The 22,592-nt window shown below is 31.7% G+C and overlaps 1 protein-coding gene across 2 annotated transcripts; it reads right to left on the bottom strand.

Moving 5' to 3' along the window:
• Window positions 1-2,506: 2,506 nt before the first annotated feature.
• LOC106053280 (uncharacterized) lies at window positions 2,507-21,850 on the bottom strand. 2 transcript variants are annotated; one of them, XM_056003565.1, is made up of 17 exons: window positions 21,528-21,850; window positions 21,156-21,227; window positions 20,601-20,630; window positions 19,660-19,847; window positions 18,727-18,815; window positions 17,590-17,850; window positions 15,596-15,723; window positions 14,468-14,615; window positions 13,299-13,466; window positions 12,572-12,813; window positions 11,933-12,074; window positions 11,142-11,281; window positions 10,468-10,657; window positions 8,961-9,213; window positions 7,458-7,621; window positions 6,656-6,722; window positions 2,507-4,011 (listed from the first exon to the last, which is right to left on the bottom strand). In XM_056003565.1, exons 1-17 carry the CDS (start codon window positions 21,647-21,649, stop codon window positions 3,932-3,934), a joined length of 2,484 nt encoding a protein of 827 aa, XP_055859540.1. In that variant the 5' UTR covers window positions 21,650-21,850; the 3' UTR covers window positions 2,507-3,931. The 2 variants fall into 2 exon arrangements, with proteins under 2 accessions (XP_055859540.1, XP_055859541.1); XM_056003566.1 differs by lacking the exon at window positions 2,507-4,011 and having other exon boundaries at window positions 5,667-6,722; window positions 21,528-21,849.
• Between the last annotated feature and the right edge of the window lie 742 nt (window positions 21,851-22,592).

The following is a 22,592-nucleotide window of genomic DNA, read 5'->3' as shown; positions in this document are numbered from 1 at the left end:
AAAAGTGAAACCGGTAAAAGCTTGGAATCGTAAAATTTCTGTCTGTTATTCTGTCTAGATATAAACGTCTAGATCTAGATACAATATTGTGCAAAAATTATTTAAAAATAACTAATTGATTTTTTTTCAAAATCTGTATTTTCTAAACGCTAGTCTAGATCTAGATCTATATTTATTTTACGAAAAGAGAATTAAAATTAAGCATTGCATTTCTTGTTTAGTACGTCGCTAACCGGTTCTAGTTTTGTTTAACCAAAACGTACAAAACATTTATCAATTCATCACTTATGCTGCATTATGGGTACCACAAATCTCTTCAAAGTGCCTGTAAAATCTTAATACATAACTTTATGTGAGACTCGACTCTGGATTTTCATGTCTAGTTTGGGGGTCGGCCCGGTCGGTTTACTTTTTAAAATCGACCAGGTGAACAGAGGAGATCGAAGCCCACATCTAGTATACCTTACAAAATATGAAATAAGGAAAATAAAATAATGAATGCGCCCTTCTTGCAGACGAAATATTCCTTCCCAAAAGTGTACCTTCTTTATTTCCAATGTAAATGATCTACTTTGTATTTGCCTCCCCCCATCAATGCTATGTCAAGCCAATTACTATAATTATATAATTTTTTATTTAATGACACCAATGTGTGAACCATTCTGCTTTTTAATTAATGGTTAGTTATTAGTTTTAGTAACGTAATTAACCATGTCATGTATTATTTTGATGACAAGATTATGTGGAGACACAAACTCAAAATCGACCCCCATGCAAAGTGGTCCACCCAGGCAGGTAAAAAAGACAGGTTTCAATATTTTCAGAAAGAACATCAGAATGAAATTCTATCAAAGACAAATGACAGAGAAGAATGGAGAAAGATGGCTGATGGATCTTGTGTGGTGCCCCAGCGTCTAACTTATATGCATACTAAATAGATTTTTTCTCTTTAAAAAAAAGTTAACATTTTTTTAATGTAAATGTAGTTAGTATGTCAGAATGTACTAACCTTAGCAATACAAATATTAAAAAAAATATTTTTTGACAAAAAATCTAAAACCGTTTGCATATATAAATCTATTAAAAATATGGTAAATAGTTATCTCCCCTACTGAGGAGCCTTCCCTGTTAGTTACTGTTAATAGTGAATAGTAGTAAAAGTGGTGTATTTTTATGAAAAATCTGCTTGCATAAGTGATTTTAAAAAATTAGATTTTTTGCTTTAAAAAAAAAAAAAAAAGTAGCTGTTGCATCAGAACTCTCAATGGTTTAAAATATTATGATGTCAGATTTTCACAATATTTTCTAGTTTACGAGATCTTAACGGAACGCCTCTGAGTCTACCCAGCTCTAATGGGTACCTGAATTAATTGGGTAAAATGTAAAGGCGGTTGGTCGTTGTGCTGGCCACATGACACCCCCATTAACCGTAAGCCACAGAACATCAGATGATCTTTACATCATCTGCCCTATAGACCACAAGGTCTGAAAGGGAAACTTTTTTTTTTTTTAACGGGACGGATGGACAGACATTCCACACAAAACTAATAGCATCTTTTCCCCTTTTGGGGGCCGCTAAAAACCATAATATTGCAAACCACTGCTTGATTTTAGGCTAGTTCAGTGTAGTTCCATATCGAATATATTTTTGGTTGACAAAATAAATTTCGTGTGCTCTAAAAATGTTTACTGTACTTCTTGTGTCAGGAGGTGTATATATGTTGTGACAAAATAATTTTTTACAAGTTTAACCATGGAACTATACTAATGGAACACCAGCTTCAAGTTTTTTACAAAGCCAAAGAGAGTCGAAGTGCCGTCGCGCATCTTTTTTCGTGCATGGTGCAAAAGAAGAAACGATAATGAACAAAAAAACAAAATCATATTAAAGACAAACAATTTATTTGCAATGCATAACCCACATCAAAGTAAATATAAATATTAAAGTTGTATCATTTAAAAAAAATAAATATCACACTAGTTTCAAACAGTAAACAAAATCTTAGTAAAAGCAGAAATTGAAATACAAAATAATAAATGAAATACATCAAAAACATGATCTTGCTAATACGAAACAAAATTGTTATTGAATATTCTTTATAGAAATTTGTATCACAGATAAGCAAGTGTAAGTGATAAAAAAAAAAACACATTAATAGCATAAAAATCAAACCCATATTTGAAAAATCACTGAAGGCCTATAAAAAAAAATATAATTTGTCTTTACATAATACTGATAAAAGTGAGATTTTATAGAACACATGGATCAATAAATAAAATGTATGGATCAGTAAATAAAAAGTATTAATAAAGAATGAATGAACAATTAAAGTGACAAATAACAGGAAAGGCACAAAAAATGGACATACATAAAATAGAATTTATAGCAACCAATTAACAATAGAAGTAACTTTGAACCATCAACAAAACCAGATCACTAATAATCATTTTCACTCCCGGACATGTATATAGGTCTGTAATACAAATTTAAAAATCCTTTTTAAAAAAAAAAAAGCTTATCTAAGAGGAATAAATCTGCACTTGCAGCTATATTTCTCAATAACATGGAAGTTATTTCCTTTATTCAATATCAAACAAAATAATTAATTACCATAGGGGACAAAATACTACATATTTAGGCATATCTGTGAATACTGAAGGATTAATTTCACTTGTTGGTATCAAACAAAATAATTAAATAGTAGTAATTAATTGACTTATTGGTTAAAGTTTTTTTTTTAAATTGATTCATGTCTTGTCTATACCAGTGAATAATCGTGCAAAGGTTCAACTTTAGCCAAGAATGAGTGCAGGAGAAAAAAAAATGTGTACAAACTTTTTACCAGACAGACTGAGTGAGTGAGTTTGTATAAGCTTTGTAAAAAAAAAAACAGCAACATGAATCATAAACAAAAGAACTTCAGCTGCAAAAGAGTTTTATATGTAAAGAAATGCAAACAAACACAAGCACTATAACTAGTCTATCTAAAGTATAATTTAACTAGAGGGTCATGTCAAAACCACTTTACACTATAGTTTTCAAATTCAGTGTCTTTATTACTCTATCCATTATTTCAATCCATTAGATACTGTTGGAGATTTTCAGAACATGGCAGAAAAACTATAAATAACTCAAGTTTGGTGTATCTGGTGTACTAAAATACAGGAAGTGTGGATAAGCTATGTGTTTTTTTAAAAGGTGTATGATAAATTTCTTTTTCACTTTTCAAAACAGAAGAACCTAATTTTTTAAGCTCTTTAATTTATAACATAAAATAATTTCAAAATGTAGGAAGCAGTAGACTCTATGACTAAAAACTTATTTAAAAACAAAAGAGCAACTGACTAGCAGTAATAAAGGAGACTTGATATGAATATCAACTGCCCTCATGAAGATATTGTTAAAATTATAGCTCAATTGTTTTTAGTTGGCAACAGTGAAGTGATCAGGGAACATGAAAAGCACCAAGATACCTATGTGTAGTCACTGAATGAACTCTTTATGTTGTGTCTGTTGTATTTATGTGTATTTTTCTGTTGTGTTGTCTTTATATGAGAAAAGAGTCCTTGTAATCACAACAAATTTCTGTAAGGATCATAAAGCAGTCTTAAGAGTCCTTGACATTGTTAAGTTTAAGGTAAAAATACCCAATATCATACAATTTTCTCATATCATGTGACATATATTTAGGCATTTAGGTTGCTTTGCTTAGTGAACAAATAGAAAATTGGAATTATTTATTAGGTTCCTCAATACTTTAAATTATTGACTTTGCCTCTCCATCATAATATACAGAAAATATATTAAAACTCAGCAAGTAAAAGTATCAGATTATTTCAAAACAAAACAAAAAAATCAAACTTCAAATGTATTCAGTAAAACAAATTTTGTGGATGTAGATAACAGTTTTTATTTTGGTAAGGATGTTTGCTAACATTCTTCTGCCTGCCAGATCTGCTCAAAAGCAAGGGACGGATTGGAGAGAATGGTTCTTTTCCTATGATGTATATCTAACCAAAGAAAGAAAAAAAAGAAAGCAAAATAATAGCATACTAATACCACTAATGTTTTTATATATTCTATTTTTACAAATATAGATCTAACGCACATATTACACCCTGTATTTTGTTTCAAATATGTATGGGTAAATAATTATTAGTTTCAAAATAAAAAAAAGGGGGGGGGGGGGGAAACAAAAATATATTCATGTCCAATTTAGAGGAAGTGACAGCGCAGACTAGAAACTACAATTATTTCTTTATGGGTAAAAGCATAAAAATAACTTTTTTTTCTAAAAAAACTAGATTGCTAAGGGCCTATGTGAAATTCTCTATTTAATTAATTCACAATGTATCCTAATTAATAATGAGATGAATATTATAATATTTTCAGAATAAGTATCCATTATTGAAGAAACATGATTATGTACTAAAATTATTTAGTGCAATATATAAATATATATAAACAATAGATAAAAAAGATAACATATATATATTTTAAAATACTCGACAACGTTAATACTGAAGTAATAAAAAGCTTGGGAGGTGTGGTGGTTGAGCGATAAAGCGCTTGGATTCTGAACCCGGGTTCGAATCATGGTAAAGACTGGGATTTTTAATTTCGGGATCTTCAGGGGCCTGTGTGTCCACCCAGCTCTAATGGGTACCAGACATTAGTTGGGGAAAAGTAAAGGCGATTGGTCGTTGTGCTGTCCTTGCTAACCGTTGGCCACAGAAATAGATGACCTTTACATCATCTGCCCTATAGACCACAAGGTCTGAAAGGGGAACTTTACTTTAATAAAAAGCATAAAAATGAATAGCTATGTATAGATAGCCTAGTCAGCAATAAGTGAAAATATACCGGTCAAAAAGAGCACATCTTATAGTATTACACAGACAAAAAAAAGGAAGTACAATTCTGTCATGATAGTTGAAAATCAAAAGTTTCGTTGTGATTTTAACTTAAGATATTAAGACCTCAAGAAAATAACACAGAATGAAAGATCAGTACAAAGTGAACAAGTGAGACAGATTCATGAACTCAAGTGCTCATCAAAATGAACAAGTAATACTGTGACCCAATAAGCATGTAAAAGTATAGTTAAAAATCCACTGACATTGATTTTTTTGTTTATTTAACAACACATAATTGAACTTTGATCCGATATGCATATTTATTATAAATGGGTAGTATATTAATATTCAGCTGGGTCTAACAAAGCCTTGTAAAAGTTCTAAAAAATTTTCTCTTAGAAGACAGTGCCCTACTTTGTTGATTTATTCTCGACATCCATCTAGCAAATTTGGACCATAAACAATAGCTATGATGATTTATTATCTTTTTAGAATTGATTTACAGCTAAGTTTTGCAACAATTTAAAATGATTTTACATTTGTTTTTCTCTAAGATAAGAAGATAAGATAAATATGTTCTAATTGTTCTGAAGAAATATCTGCAATTATTAGTAAAATAGAAACAGCATTTTAAAAATAGATTTCAATCTATAAACATTTTATAGATTTCAATCTATAAACATTGGTATAGTTTAAAGAATGAAAACAAAATGTTTTTAAGAAATAAGACTCTTCTTCTATAGAATTAAATAAATTAATTAGTGTGATCATACGAGTAAAGTACATTGATATCAAACCTAATCATTTACACAATAACGATGTTCCAACGATGTATTGAAATCTTATAAAGTAACCTCAATATAGTTAAAAAATATTAACAAAATACCAAATTAATGCTGATAAGAATGACTATGTCACAATAATTTTATAATAAAAACGTAATAAGAATATAAATTATCTGCTTGTACAAATATTAAAAAGAAAGACAGCTTTAGTCAGAAAATGAAATGGAGAAGATATTTTTCAAACATGTGGTTGTTTGTTACTCTGATAATCAGCACAAGTCAATAGCAAATAGGGATAGTTGTGATATAGAGGGGTGACATGGTAAAAAATAAGGTGAGCCTATTTTTAAAGATAGGTTTGAAAAGAGTCTTCCAGAAGAATATAAATTAAAGTGTCCGATAAAAGGTTGTATAAAAAAGTGCATTATATCACATACAAGTTTATGTATCACAGTCATCTTTAAGTAATAAAATATCAAATAACTTTGTTCCAAAAAACAGTAACAAATGCAAATAGCAAAATTTCAAAAAACAAGAAAAAAAAGAAAATAGCAACATCAACAACTGAACATGTACATTTGTATCAACTGGTCTCAACAGATTTCCCTTTTTTTTTTTTTAATAACATCCAATATTTGGTAAAACATTGTCTAACTTAATTATGTTTGCCTCACACAAAAAAAAAATTGCATTAATAGGGTTAGTTTTGATTGACTCTTTAACACTCATTTAGTTGCCTATTCATACATATGCATTTTGACAAATAGACATACATTTTAGGCCTGTAATTTCTTCAGCCACTAATATTTCTGAGCACTTTGCTGGAGATTATAAATTCCAATGAAAAATTAATATCTCTAAATGTTTTTAGCCCATAAAAATGATATTAAACTAAAATGAAATTTAGAAAATAATAAATGGAAATCTGTTGAGCTAAGATGTTGAAAAAAAAGGAAAATGAAACTATCCATGTAGAACTTGGGCATTCATGCCAAAAAAATGATGTTTCTTGCCAGAATTGACATTGATTCTGTGGTCCGGGGCAATCTCAGGAAATTGATGATGAAATCGTTTATGAACCTGAAGATTGCAGGACAGGACAAAATGTTATTATTAGTGAGAAATATCTGTTTATTTATTTAAACCAGTACTCCACAAACAGTACTAGCTGTCTGAAAGTAAATACCCAAAGCTAACAAAACATAAAATTGGTTTCAGAATTAGGAAATGAATTAAATATCAAAGAATTTTTTGATACAAAAAGTATAAAAAGTAATCTCATCAAAAGATCTAAACCGGACGTGTATTTGAAAATAAAAAAAAAAAATTGTTTTGTAATATAACTGGGAACTATCCCTTCTGTTTAAAATGGAAGCATTAAAAAAATTCAGATATACATAAAATAGCATTAAAAAATTCCCTAGCAAAAGTTTTGTGAACGACTCAACAACTTTTATTTTCCACAACAGAAGTGAGGTAGACAGAGATATTACAATCGTGCAACTTCCTGTCTTTACCCAAACATCTACAAAATCGAAGCATGACAAAAAGTCAATGCTAAAATACAAGGCCATTCAGCTAGTTGTTAATATTTAAAAAAACCTTGAACAATACTACCAAACCCATCCATAATTAAAAAAAAAAGTAAATTCAAATAAATGTTCACTCTCTGTTTATATTTTAAATATTTTAATAACAGATTTTCAAAGAGGATTGCAGGCCAGACAATACTGACAAAAAAAACACACACTCTGATAATGTGTAATCAAGAAAACCTGATTTATTAATTAGGTCAATATATAAAGTAGGACTGACCTCAGATTTGATAAAACTGTCCTGTAAATCCATCAGGCAGGACTGCGGCTTCAGATGACCTTTGCCAGGCTCCCAATCAAATCTTCTATCTTTCTTCTCTGACAGGTCATAGTATGGAAACTGGCTTGAATAGCTGGTACTCATAGAAGAAGCATTTTTCAGACCTAGCCATGAAACAAATTAAGAACTTGTAAAGTTCATTGAGATATAAAAGAAAACTAATCTTTTTTTTTTTAAATGTCAAAAGTTCATCTAAACAGAAAGGGATTAATTTCTTCTGCAAACACAAAAAAATATCTCTGTAAAAAGTTATAATGTTTTAAGATATAGACATTTCCCAGTAGCATTACATTTGTCAAAAGATTATCACAATTGAATCAGTAAAACTAGGCTGTGATTTACTTTCCTAAATATTAGACTAATTACTTAAAAATATCATACACTACTGTCGATAGACAGAACAATATTTTAAAGCACTTAGTTTTGATAAATAAGAAAAAAAAGATTTCGCTTCTGCTTAAGATAAATGACAAATTAAAAGAAACAGGATAATACAAAATAAAGGAACTTAAAATTATATACAAACGCGTAGGTAATCAGCACATTATACATAAAATAACACTTAAATAAGATAGCAAGCTTAAAAAAAAAAACAAGAAATGCCCTTTAAATATTCATAGGTCTATCCATTCAATAGGCATTTTAGTTTCTAAAAACAAAAATGCTTTCAGAAAAACATAGGCAGCTGCCGAAGCTATCAACACATGTAATAATTTTTTAAATAAATTACATTTATTCTACAAGCACTGTTTCTTTCTGTCATCACAATTTAGTAACGATTACTATAAAATAGTACAAAACTAAAAAAAAAAGAATTAAAAATCTTGTTTTGAAAATGGTCTATGAGCATGTGAATACAGTTTGAAAACTAAACTTTAATGTGTTGTACTTGTTTGGAGCATGACACAAGCGAGGATGAAATTGAATTTGATATATAGTACCATACTTTAAAATTTTAAAGTCTAAATCAGACAGGACAGACTTAAAGCACAAACTCAATGATGGCTTTTATCGATGGGGCAGACTAAAACAAAACAGAACTGCACTGTTATCTAAAAATAAATTAATATTTTTATATGATTGGTTTTAAAACTAAAAATTTGACAATGATAGTTCCTGAATATATTCATTTTCAACTAGATATCATTGATTTAATAAGTGGCTTACATTTCTGGCTTAAATGAATCTATAAGAATTTTTATTATTTTCAAGGAAAAGATTAAATTAAGACTACCAGTACCGGTATAAACAAAACAACGAATAGCAGAAGGAGGAAGTTAGAAAAAAAGAGAGGCAGGAAAGCAGGGATCAGTTACGACAAAATTAGTCATGATTAGTTTATAAAATATTTTCGTATTTCATAAAAGTAAAACTGATTAGTTAAAAGTAATAAATATATTACTTTAAAAAAACCCCACAGAAATGAACAATATTTGTACACACCAGTTGGCAAAAAATTAGTGGATAAACTCCTAAACTGGTCAGCCATCTCGGAGACCGAAGTCGCATTCCGCTGAGGTTTTCGGGTGAAGTTGACAAATTCAGGTTTCAAGGCCATGGTGGTATTCCTAGCTATGACAGTGGGCACTGCAGGACTGCCGAGCAAATTTTCAGCCAGATTCCTGCAATCTCCTTTCAGATCATTTATGGATTGTGGCCCTTGTTTTTTGGTCTCTGTATAGCTTAGTGAAGTTATCTGTGGGTTGTTATTATTTTGGCAATAAATGTTATTGATTAAAATATCAAAATCAATAAATCCCAAAAATCCTATTTATATAACTGGTATGAAGATATTGATAGCTAAAATGTCTGTCTGGGATAGTACAGTCCAGGCTACCATCAAAAAGGACCAAATTAGGGGCCGGGCAGAAACACACTCTTATTTCTCTTTTATGACATGCATTAATGCTTGACTTTCTATCACAATGTCCTCAGACCTTACAAAAACCTTCCTTCAAGGAACATTACCAGGAAAAAGAGGGAAGAGGCAGAGAAAGCTATGGGAAGACAACATAAAAGAATGGACTGCCTGTCATTGAAAGGGTCTATATCAAAGGCAACAGGCAGACAGGAAAGGAGAAAGATGGTCAACAGAGGAGGAGGTTTCAAACCTCTGCTGTGTTGCGGCTATACCCACAAATGGAAAGGCTTAGGAAGTCAACCCAGAAAAAAAAATAGGAGCTGATGACCCTTTGGCAGCAGGCAGTTCACAGTGCTACTTTTTGACAGAACCTGTGAAGCTACTGATCCCAAACTGCATCAGGTGATGGCCATTCCTTTAGATGCACTGGCTGCGTGGAGACAGGGGAACTGCTGTTTAGTGACATCCTTCCAACCATAGCTAATGCAGAGGATTACATCTTGTTGTATTCAAGGCCCCAATCATAAAAACTGGAGAGGACACTCCAGCTTCACCTTTAGTGTGGCAGACAGGAATGTCTCCTTAGAACAGGGCTCTATAGTCACATGAAAAAATGCTCTACGACATGAATCAAAGCCAATCTATGACAAGGAAGGCCAACAAGATGAGAGGAAGGCCAACAAGATGAGAGGAAGGCCAACAAGAGGAGAGGAAGGCCAACAAGAGGAGAGGAAGGCCAACAAGATGAGAGGAAGGCCAACAAGAACAATGTGAACTAGTTTTGAGGCCTCCGTGAATTATCTTTTACTGTCAGAAAGAACAGGTTCTAAACCATTTATTTAATATCATACGTGGAGGCCAGGAGCTTGTTTCCTATTCCACTTCTAGCACTAGAACCTTTGGAACTCTTTTTGATCAATTACAACAGTGATGCTTATATAAAAACTTTGTGCAATAAACAATTTTAAAAACCCATACAATTGAAGCATAAAAAACCCCCCACACATTCTAATGAGAGGAGAAAATAACAAGCTAGTGAATAATTTAATTAAGTTAAGATTTTAAGATATCTTCAGGAATATGGCAAACCTTATCATGACCAAAAGCACTGGCCAACTCTTCACCTTCCTGTTTGGTCAGCGGGGTGATAAAAGATTCTTCAATTTTCACTGGAACATTCACATGCATGTTACCCACATTGACCTTATCAGAGAAATGTACCACTTTGAGAGAACCGGTTCTTACTGGTTTATTTCTTGGAGCTGCTTTCTCACGAACTCTATAAACAAAATTGAAATAAGTATTTTAGATTGCTTTGCAGTAGATGCCTAATTAGAAGTACAGCTGAATGTTCTATATTTAATAATTATAAGACATTAAGTACTGGTAATAAAAAGTAACCTAACAATTAGTTGTTTTTTTCTAATTATAGACCTACAATTTGTTATCAAGGTTGTATTGATTCCCAATTGTATATAAATTTAATAAGATAATAATATTTGGACAACATTTAAATGTTAAGAGAAAGAGGTATACATCATTCATTGTTTCAGCGCTAGCTTCACATTTGTGTAATTTACACAAAATGAGAGCAAAAACTGTTTTTCATTCAATGACCAATGTCTTTGGCAACTTCCTCAATGATTTTTTTGCTGTTTCTCTAATTAGCATAACTGTTTTTAATATTCTACCAGGAGTCAGAATAATCAAGGGGAACAATGCCCCTAAAAAAAAGACCATTCTACCATTTTGATATTAATTACCTCTCTAAATTTTGATTCTCTTTAGACATTACAAAACTTGGATCTATGCGTATGTTCTTTTCCAGTTTGTTCTCCTGTAGAAACTTTTTGGTGTTGTGATATCCTCCATATACACTGTCTCTTAGAATAAACTCCCCTTCCTGTCCAGATAAAAGTATAAAGTCTATTAAACTATGAAGTCTATTACACTAGCAATACCAGCCCACAGTTTGATACACATGCACATACTAATACTTAAAGAAGAAGAGAAGTGTCATTGGATCATTTCTAATGGTCAAGAATTAATGTCGCCAGCTTTAAACTTTACTTAAAAAGAGAAGAGACTGGTGAAGATCTTAAGGACATAATCTCTTAATAAAGAAGCTGCCATCAAAAAAAGTGTCATGGAAATGCATGAATGAAAACAAAGTGTCTCAGGATACCCTCATACATCTTCAGTAACAAAAAGTTTAAAACTGTCAGAGTTATAACCATGACATCAGTTGTACAGTCAAACATTGAACATTGTTGAATTTGATGCTTTTATTGCAATTGTTATGCAAGATATTAAAAAAAAAAATAACAAAAGTTTGTATCAGGTGTTTTGGGAATGTAAATTTTAAAAAGTAAAAAAAAAGCTAAATGAAAGATGCTCCTCTATAGTAGTAAATTGAATGTTTCAATGATCTTGATATTCATAAATATTAATTCACTTTTTACTTCACCTACTCAGCTCCACAGACTGTTAAGTAATTTAATGGTGTCATGTCATAACCTATTAAAAACAAAGCATCAAAGTTAGAAAGGCTTACCTGAACCCGTGGGTTGGCTGTGGCCACATCAGGCTGAAGGGCTGCCCTTTGCAGTGCAACAGTCTCATTGTAAGGGTCCAGCATGTCCCCTGTACTGGGTCTGTCTCCACTCAACTCATTGTTCTTGAATACAACAGTGTTGCTGAAACCATGAAAAGATCAAGAATAACTCTATTATGACATCATAGATGTAATACAGGAAAAAAATACAGTCAACATGTTATAGTGAAATCAGTTACTTATGGATCAACCAACTTGATTCACTACTCTAAAAATTTTGAAGCATTTTTAATATGACTCATAACAAAAATGATTCTCATAAAATACTTTTAGTAGATGCCAAGTCATTTAGAAATGACTACTTTGAATTAAATTTGAATAATTGATGGTCTTGACAAGCCAAACAAATTTAATAGAATTAGCAGGCTTGCTGACAAGTAGAAGTTCTTGTGTGATAATAGCTTCGAGAATCACAAGCTGCCGGGCAAGTGGCTGAAATCCATTACCAATGCCCTGTCTTCTAATCATGTATGCTTTGATGCTAATTCTTTTTTTTTTTAATTCATTCCAATTGATCAAAAATTTTTTTGGCTTAAAATTATCACGGAGATTTAAAAAAATAAAATAATAATTTCTAACCTGTCTCTTAGTGCAGCCTCGTTTTCATCCCAAAGGACTGTGGGATATTGACTGGCATCAACATGGGATAAGCTTGTGTTGAACAAAGTGCCTCCACTAAGACGTTGTGCATTCATCGAGTAGGCCAGTTGCTGCGGATCATAGCTTGTCTTATAGAGGCCAGCTCTTTCCTCATTATATTTTCCTTCATGCCTATAAAATGCAGTTGGCATTTCCTTATCTTTGAGTATATTGTATTTGACCTACAGAAGAAAAATTTACAAATACAATAAACTAAGAAATAGAAAAATGCACAACAGAAATAACAAAACTATCAAAAGTGGAATTATCATTTTATTTTTTTTGTTAACATAATTTTAACTCTTTCTCTCCATAATTATTTTCCATGTTCCGATGGAATTATTCATTTTGCTCATTGTTTGTAAAATGTTTTACATGCTTCGGATGTTCCTTTAGAGTTAAAGATAGTTTACTTCCTAGTCCAAACCTCCCACAGGACGATGGGGGATGGGAGTGGGCAGGGTTTGAACCCAAGACCATCAATAAATCCGAATGACAGTCCAGAGCCCAAACCGCACGACCAGCCAGCCATTTGAGTTTCATTATCGTGTTATGATTAAATTTTTTGTATGTAATCAGGAAATGTTAGATTAGGTATGCAATTATAGAAGAATGAATGCTTTTGTGTAACCCAATTTAAAGTTTCTAAAGTGTAATCAAAACATACCCTTAACTGACTGATATCATGTTTAGGTGTTGAAGACTCAAGTAGTTTCCAACGGTTTTGTGCTTCAATCTGCTGCACAGACTTCTGCATCTCTTTCTCCAATTCTGAAAGATACACCACCTCATCACGTTGAGTGGCTTCCCCTGTCCTGCCACTCTCCTGTTGTGGCTGAAATAGCAATGGGTGCATAACTAAATGATGAAACAAAGTGAAACTAGGTGGTATAGTTATCCAATTTTTTTGATTTGCCCATATTCTAGAGTTGACTCAGTAGTGTTTAAGGATAAAGCGTAACTGCTTTATAGTTTGATGTCTGAGAAAAACAAAAGGGAAGCAAGGTCTTTGACTGACATAGAGAAAACAAGACCAGATGGAGGTCCTTTTTTTCAGACCTTGCCATCTTTTTAGTGCAGATGATGTAAAACTCATCTGTTTCTATGGCCAATGGTTAATTAAGGTATCATGTGGCCTATGAAATGACCAACTGCCTTTATTTCCCCAATGTATGTCAGGTGCCCATTAGAGCTGGTTAACTTAGGGGCATCCTACAAATCATGAAGTTCAATCTTTACCGGCTTTGAACTTGATGCCCCTCAGAATGAGACCAATCATCATAGAAGGCCTGAACACTAACCCGCAATGTCCCAATCTGTGGGCAGTGGAGACAAATAGCTCGTATAGACCTTGAACATGACAAGCTATTGGTCTCCACTGGTCTGGATATAGTGGTCAGCGTATTCAAATTCCCCAAGTATGCCAGAACAATACTTTAGTTTCACATTTGAATATTAATTTTATGCCCTTATTATTTAGTTGAATTAAAGATTATTAAGAAAGCAGAAAATAAATAAGATACAAATTTCATTATATTATTTTTCAGTTTTATGTTAGAGCTTTTTATAAGGTGACAAAAAAAAATAAAATTCATTGTTTAACATTGGTAAATTCTAGTGGAAAAAGTTTCAGATTAATGAGTCTAGATCTAGAATAATATTTAGGTATACTTAAATCATATCTTATCTACTGTTAAAATTTTAGCATTTCCCTTGCCCTCTGCCCAAAATAAGTATCTTCTATTTATATCATGATATCTAATTCAGAGATGTCAGTACCGGTAGTATAAACACATTGATACGGAACAAAGGTTATAATGTTTGTAAGACACTGACCTCAGATGTATCTACATTTGCAAAACCTGGTTGCTGTGGGCAAGAAACTATTTCATTCAAGTTGTTTTTATTGAAGTCCTCAGGCAAATTAACATAGTCTCGTCCATTCAGCAAGCGATCTTCTTCAATTTCATTCTTGTTCTTTTTCCTAGAGCAGAATACATCACAGATGCACACAAAATTAACTGGATAAATACAAATTATGTAACGACTATTTTGTTTTATTTCATAACTTTTGGATGTTCCTTCGGAAATGAAAATTATTATGTTCTTGCCCAAGTCTGCTGCAGGACAACAGGGAATGGTAGCGGGCAGGGTTTGAACACGGATAAATCATGATGACAGTATGAAGTCCACAAACATGGGGTATGGTGGCTTCAAAAAAAAAGCATCTTGGGTTTGAATCCTAGTGAAAACTGAGATTTTGAATTTCAGGATTTTCAGATACCCCTAAGCCCACCCAACTCTAATGGATAGCTGACACAAGTTGGGTTAAAGTACAGGCAGTAGGTCATTGTACTTGCTCTACGACACTCTTGTTAACCACAGGTAACAGAAACTAATGAACATTACATCATCTGCCCCTTAGATGACAAGGTCTGAAAGCAATTACTTTACTTTTTACCCTGGTTGAGCATGTGATTCTTAAATGCACTCAAAATATAATTCATGTGTTTTGATATCACTCTGACTTAGAGTTGTCTGTGATTGTGCAGACCTATTTTAGAGCAACAGATTATGTTGTAGTAATAACAGCTTGAGGAAGCATTCCACTTTCACTTCTGTCACTTTAAACTGATTTCAAAACAAACAGGCAACTAACTAGCAGCAATACATTAGATTTCATATGAAGAACAACTGCCACGCATTGAGATGTTGTTTAAATTCTAGCTCAATTCTTTTTTAGTTAGTTGGCAACAAGAAAGCTCAATTTAGTGTCCTATTGACATTGTTTTGTTTATTGTGAAAATCTACCATAAAAAAAATCTTTTGATTTAATTGAAATTTTAAATGTTTTTAAGCACTGAACTCCATAGCTGGGTTATTTAACCTTAGAATTCCCAAATGCAACTTAATATAATAAATGACATCTCTTAAATGATAAAAAAAACAACAACATTTGTTTACCTCTTCACTGGGGTGCTGGTGAACCCACTTTCTATATAAATTTGTTCAGGATGTTTTGGTGCAAAGAGTTTCCTGAGTCTTCCCTCCATTGGACGAGCTGGGTCAAACGTATTGACAGAACATGGATACTGAAATATAGTATAACAATAGGACATTTTGTTTATATCTATTTTGTTTTTGATAGACACTCAACCCCTGCTAAAACTGCAAATAATTTAGGCAGCCAAAAAAAGTTTGCGTCTAATTTACAACACAACATTTTTAAAACAGAATGGGAACATCTGAAATATCTTTCTGAAACCCAAAAATAAAGGAAAGATGAGTAATAAGTGAAATTTTCTTATATGAAAAAATGCAAAATATTATTTGTGAATTATTTTTTTTATAATTTACATCTAAAGAAAAGAAAGTGTGATCATGACCCCTAAAAAAAGGTAGTAAAGTACACCTTTCAGACCTTGTGATCTTTTGGGAAGATGATGTAAAGTTAAAGGTCATTTTTTTCTCTGGCCCATGGTTAATTATGGTGTCACAAGGACCAACTGCATTTACTTTTCCCCATCTAATATCAGATGGAGCTGGGTGAACTTAGGGACGCCCTAAAAAAAAAAATTTGAAATTTCAGTCTTCACAGGGATTCCAATCTGAGACCCTTTAGAGTGGAAGCCAAGTGCTTTACCACTCAGCCACCGTGTCCCTCAATCATGACCTGTGGAATAATTCAGTTCAGTAAAATAATGAATATATTGATATTGAATCAAAAGTATTTCTTTCACATAACTTTATAGGACCATAACTTCAAACAGTACCAATCCCACAAGAATGCATTTTCCTGTACTGGTACAATATGAATGTTTCATCCTGAAATTTGTGTTCAAATGTCCAACTTTATTAAATGAGAGTGTATGGGGCAATAAAAAATCAATGTCATTGTGTTGAGTTCCACTCTGCCTGGAGTTCAGCCAAGTACTAATCTCTATAAGCTTCTATAAACAAGGTACGCCTTGTTAGGTACATAGTGAGTAGAGTTAGGAAATAGTTTTATTTTGTGGTTAGAAATCTTGAAACCAAAAGTGTTGCTTAGGGTTAGATAGTGAATGATGACCAGTGAAAGTGAGAGACTGAATAGAATAGTAAAAAACACAGGATGACATATTCCCCAGTACCGATACGATACCAAAATAAATGTTTTATCAAAGTGTTAACTAATTTTTAGAGTTTAATGATGATGATCAGGTTTTTCGGTGTCTTGAGTTTTCAAGCAGCTGTGACTCGCATGAGATTTAAATTCTCTTTATATCACAACAGCCTATATTGATCTAAGGTCACAAGAATCTCTGTGTTGCAGACACTATGAAGTACTATGCGTCCAATGTCACAGATCAATTCAGCAGTTAGCTATGACCATATTCTAGTAAGTTTCAGCTCAACAGAAAATCACCTAGTGACAACATTTTAATTAATTATGAACCAATAAAATATTGAGGTCAAGTCAAAAGTTGCTGAATTCAGTTTCTAGAAAACAAGAGACAAGAGAGATCACGAGAAAGAAAAATTCTAAGTTCTGCAAGAATTGATTGCTTAAGTATTAATTGTAGAAGAATGTTTTGTCTGGGTCTTGAAGTCCTAGGAGTAATTGAAGCAGTAGTAGATCTACTCATTCAAAAGTGAAAGTGATGTTCAGTTAAAACTACTTGATGTTTTTGTGTTTTGTGGCTACATTGACATTGTGAGAATTTAAAGTAAAAGCTTATTTAGTGTTGTGGAATCATGAATAAATATTGGATATGTGTTCAAAGGAATTTATTAAAGTGATAAAAGATAAATTAGTATTTTATTTCATCAATACTTGGCATGCGCTAATGTTTGTGTCATTGTATTAGATGAAAGTGAAATTAGAAATGTACTACGTACTAATCAACACTTTACATTGGTACAAGCAAACTAAATGCCACAACTATGATCAGGAAGTTAATTGAATAGAAAGCACTTACCAAATTATCATCCCAAAGTCCGGTTTTAAAAAAGCTGACATTCTTACATTCTAGGTTGTCTAGGCACATCGGGTTGGCTGGCCCAAGTCCAGTGTAGTTCAAGTTATGTGTAGTTAGCCACTGATCTCGCTCAAGGTTCCTCAGCACATTCTCTGACCTCTCCGACACCTGGTACTCTGGGGGCCGCTCCTGCAAGTTAGGTGCAATCTGCTTGATGGGTGTTGGGTAATACTGCAGTCTGTTACCATGAATTTTAGATTGCTGGAAAAACAAAGAATGATAGTGATATTTAAAATCAAATAATTGTCAAAAATAAACACAAAAAATACAAAATAAATAATGGAACTAACACATTGTACATTTTTATAATTCCTTAATGTATAAAAGAAATTGATATTTGACACAATGTTGGGCTCCATATAGAGTGACATGAATTATTAGGTCATTAATTTCAATTTATTTGATGTCAAAAAGAGTTAAGAAAAAAAAAACAATAATAATAATTCATTAAGTTTTGTAGCAGAAAATAAATAAACTATACTGTATCATGATACTTAATATGAAATTTCTATTTATACACATTTTAAGGCAATGAGAAAAAAAATCATATGTCATAAACATGACAATGAAAATGGTACCAATAGGAAACATGGAAATGTAGCAAGTCATTTGTTTCAGCAATTAACAATCAATAAGTAAGAATAAATATATATATGTAGCAAAAGTGCAAGAAAGAACAACAGTGATAATGAAGCTAGTATTTGAAGTAAGAGTCAGATTCTTTACTGGGCTCACTAGGGGTTACTTATTAATGATCACAGCTGATTGAAACTAAACACTTATTAAAAAAACATATATTTCTAAAGGAATCCAGAAAAAGCTTTCATCAAATTACAAGTTTATCATATATATATAGAAAACAGTCCATGACAGCAAACAAACGTCTGTCCTCTTCTACTCCAACTGCCTCTTTCATGCAACAAATTCCTAACATTCAGTTCACATCATGTGCACTCAGTTCACATTGATACCCTGGGAATATATAAACAAAGGGATATAACTCTTTCGTACGTAAATTCCAACAAAAGAAAAAAATGCTTTCACTCCTAACACATATATGCTACTGACAGTAAGGACCTGATCAAAGAAGTGCTCTCCCTGCCAGTACAGTGGATCTTTGTTTGTGTCACTTGGTAAGAACTGGATTTCTTCTCTGTAAGGGAAACCTGTTATGAAAATAGGTTACATTTACATTTCTAAAATATAAAAACACTAATGAAAATATTCTATTTTAAATGGAGTGAACTCCCAACTGTAAAGGATGATACAATTAAATGTAAAAAAAAAACATATAGGGCTTATGTAAATAAAAAAAAAAATCAATTCCTAATTTATGTTGCAATAATAGAATAAATTCAATATTCATATTTTTTTTTGTTGAAAAAAAAAAAAAGAAAAAAAAATTGAGTAAAATTTAATAAAATATGATGTCATACAAAGTTTATGTGTGAAACTTCACTTCAATAGGATACTGTAAAGTTGTCAAAATAAATAATTTATGTTTTGCATGTGTTTTTTCTTTTACGATAAACTATGAACTATAATAAAAAATGTGAGCTAATAATTAATAAGTAAAGTAAAAAGATAATGTAAAGGTCATCTGTTTCTATTGCCCACAGTTAAGGAGGGTGTCATGTCACCAGCACAATGACCCACCACCTTTACTCTCACTCAACCATCTTTTAGGCATCCTAAGATACCAAAATAACCCGACCTCTCTTCAAAAGCCAAGCCAAACTAATCAGCCCCATTAAATTTTGCTATTTTTTATCGTAAAGAGTTTTTTTTTTAAATCATAGTACTTCCATTTACTATTAGTAGTCTTTCTCTCAGCTATATATCCAGGTATTTTGTAAACCCATAAATATTTTGTATGAGCCTAGAGTGAACAAAATGTGTACAAACAAAAAATATGCATGTTTAATTAACTTAAAGATTAAATGGATAGAAAAAGGTTTCTTAACATCAGAATGTCATGTTTTTATGAAAATATATTTTTAAAAAATTGACCTTTGGTTTTCTTGACTACAATGGTATCATAAGGATTAGCTGGCATCTCATTACTAATGGGTTTCCGGCGAGCTGCTACACCTCTCTTAGGGTCCTGGGGTGAATCAAATTTAGGGATCAAGGCGAACTTCTCAATATGGGATGCAAATGGATGCTCGGCTGGGAACGGTTTGTTGATTGCCTTTTCACTTTTAGAATAAAAACCATTGTAAGAGCATCACCAAAAACTTAAAAGGTAAAGCAAAAACATTGAATCAGCCAAAAATGAATAGTTTAAAAATAAAGGGACAAAGAAAGTTTTATACATAAGTATATATCTAGTAATACAATTCAGAACAGTATTTTTCATGATAAAAAACACCAAAGATATTGAGTAGAAGAGTAATTGCGAGAGAAAGTTAGTCAAAAGAATGTTTGTATTTCAATATCGAGATAATTGCTTGAGAATACTGTGCATTATAATAAGAATAAATAAGTACAAAACTTTTAAAACTTTTTAGTTGTATTACAAAAATATAATTGAAACTTAGGAATCACTGTTAAAAACAAAATAACGGCTTAACTCTAAGACAATAAACATGGCTTACAAAAATATGTTAAATTTTGTTATCAGTACATAATAATCATAGACAAGATAATGACTTTCACAGAAGTACTGTTATTTTTAGATGACAAAAATGAATGGACTTCTTTAGTCTCTTAAATATATTTTCTGGTTAGAAGTGAATAGAACTAGTTTTTTAAACTCTTGTACAATAAAGTGCTTTGTTAACTGCCCCGAACCTTTTAGAAAAATTTTGCTTTAAGTTGACAAAAATGATATTTTAATTAAAGATTGAAATCTCTAATACAGTGTGTTCTTCTATTACATAACCATATAGAAACAATATTACAATCCATAAATAGATATAAATACATTTTGAAAATAAAATATTACTTACATAACATTGACTGACTGAGGACGTGGAATCCTAATGAAAATAAAAATTAGAACAAGCAATTAAAAATAATTCTGTTGAAAAAGAAATAAAGACTAAAAAAGTTCACAAAAGTAGATTTTTACATCAATTTCAAGTACAGCATTTTATCCAGCAACAGTTACAAAATTAAAACTCTCAGAAGAAACTAAAAAACATTATTGCTTTAAACCATATCATATTACTTATTTTTATTATTATATTATTATAGCTTTTTTTATAGCGCTACTTTCATGCTTATAGCATGCTCAGAGCGCTTTTGGTCCAATCTCTTATGATAAAACCAGCAGCGATCAGTGGCAGAACTGACTTGAATAATATAGGCCTATAATATACCTTCACTTCAAATGTCATACTGAGTTACATTAAAAATAGATATTAATTACATTACCTTTGAATGGGTGGAAGGGTTTAAATATTGCCATAAAATCCTAAAGTACATCGATTACAAAAAAAACACATCTATATACTTCAATGAGTAAAAGTCGTTAAAAGCAACAAAGAGAAATGTTTCCTTACAGCTCATCATTGTCTCGCACAGCACTCAGTTTCAAGCTTGTCAGTTGGTAATGATGTTCAAGAGGAAAGCCACTGAAGAACATAAGCAAACAAAACAGTTTAGCAATTCAACACAAAAATAAGGAATTAGATCTAGATTAAACTAGAATCTATTTATGTTCTTAAACTTAAACTCAAAAGAAAAACATACAATAAAAATCAATAAACTGGTAGGTATACCGTAATGATAGTGAAATCTAGATCTAGTCTATAGCTATAGATAGATCTAGATATTTTTTTTATTGTCAATTTTGATATATTTATCAATAACATAATCATATTCCAGAGTACTCAGTACTGCACCTGCCTACTTTAATTTAAACTAAAACTTACGTATGGTGGAAGGTTGGTGCTCGAGGAATCCATAAACTTTCCGCTCCTCGACGACCTGTTCCCCAATCATTTGGGGCTTCCCTAGGAGTATCTGGGTGACGAACAAGCTCCAAAGATGTCATTTTTACAATTAAAGCTGATTAGCCGCCATTCGATAATCAGTTAAAAAGGTTTACAATTCCGTTTTACAGCCGAAGATCCATTAGCCATGAGCATTGGTCGCCATTGACTCTGTTAAAGTAACGCTAGTTATCGAGCGAGATTTAGAATCTAGACAAGTAAAACGCAAAATAACCCATGCATCATGAAAGAGTCTAATTTTTAACAAAAACAATTATTTCAAAATTTCTATTTATTTTATATTTTGAATCATTATCTCTATAACTATTATTATTTAAATCGATTGTTAAATCTTGATGTTTATACTTTACGATTAAATATAGATCTATATGCAGACATTTTTATTGAAAAATGTTTTATTTAGATATTTAGATTATACCTAATATGAACTTCCGTTGTCTGTGACAACAACAACAAGCTTAAGTTGTGATTATTTCCCCTATTTACGACAATCTTCTATGCTAGAGTATATAAATAAAAGTTTTTTTTTCATAGACATATATTTATCTATGTCTATGGTTTTGATCTAAATAAAAGTAGGTTATTCGGTTATTCTTTGTTGTTCTAGATTCTATTTCAATGTAGATTTATCTAACGCCAATAAAAAAATGTTAATTTTACTTTTCTAATTCCATTTTCCTAAACGTAAATTTCTGTTAAAGTTATCTTATCCACATACTTTTTTTGCCAAAGAGAGGATGATTAAATTAGGCCTATGTACGAATAGTCATTCATGTTAACTAGAGACTATAATTCTGCTAAGAGACTAAAACTCTACTAAGTCATTGGTTTTTCTGTCTGATTCCGGCAACCCTTTTCATGCTAAACTGGCACTAGATAAGACTGGTTAATTGATCATTATGGAAATTTGTTGTGATTACAAGGACTCTTTTTCTCTTATACAGACAACCATAGACAGAGACAACACAGCAGAAACATACACAC

This window comes from Biomphalaria glabrata, chromosome 11, assembly GCF_947242115.1.
Source record: "Biomphalaria glabrata chromosome 11, xgBioGlab47.1, whole genome shotgun sequence".
In the NCBI taxonomy this organism is placed as follows: domain Eukaryota; kingdom Metazoa; phylum Mollusca; class Gastropoda; family Planorbidae; genus Biomphalaria; species Biomphalaria glabrata.
This window is presented reverse-complemented; position numbering and strand designations above follow the sequence as displayed.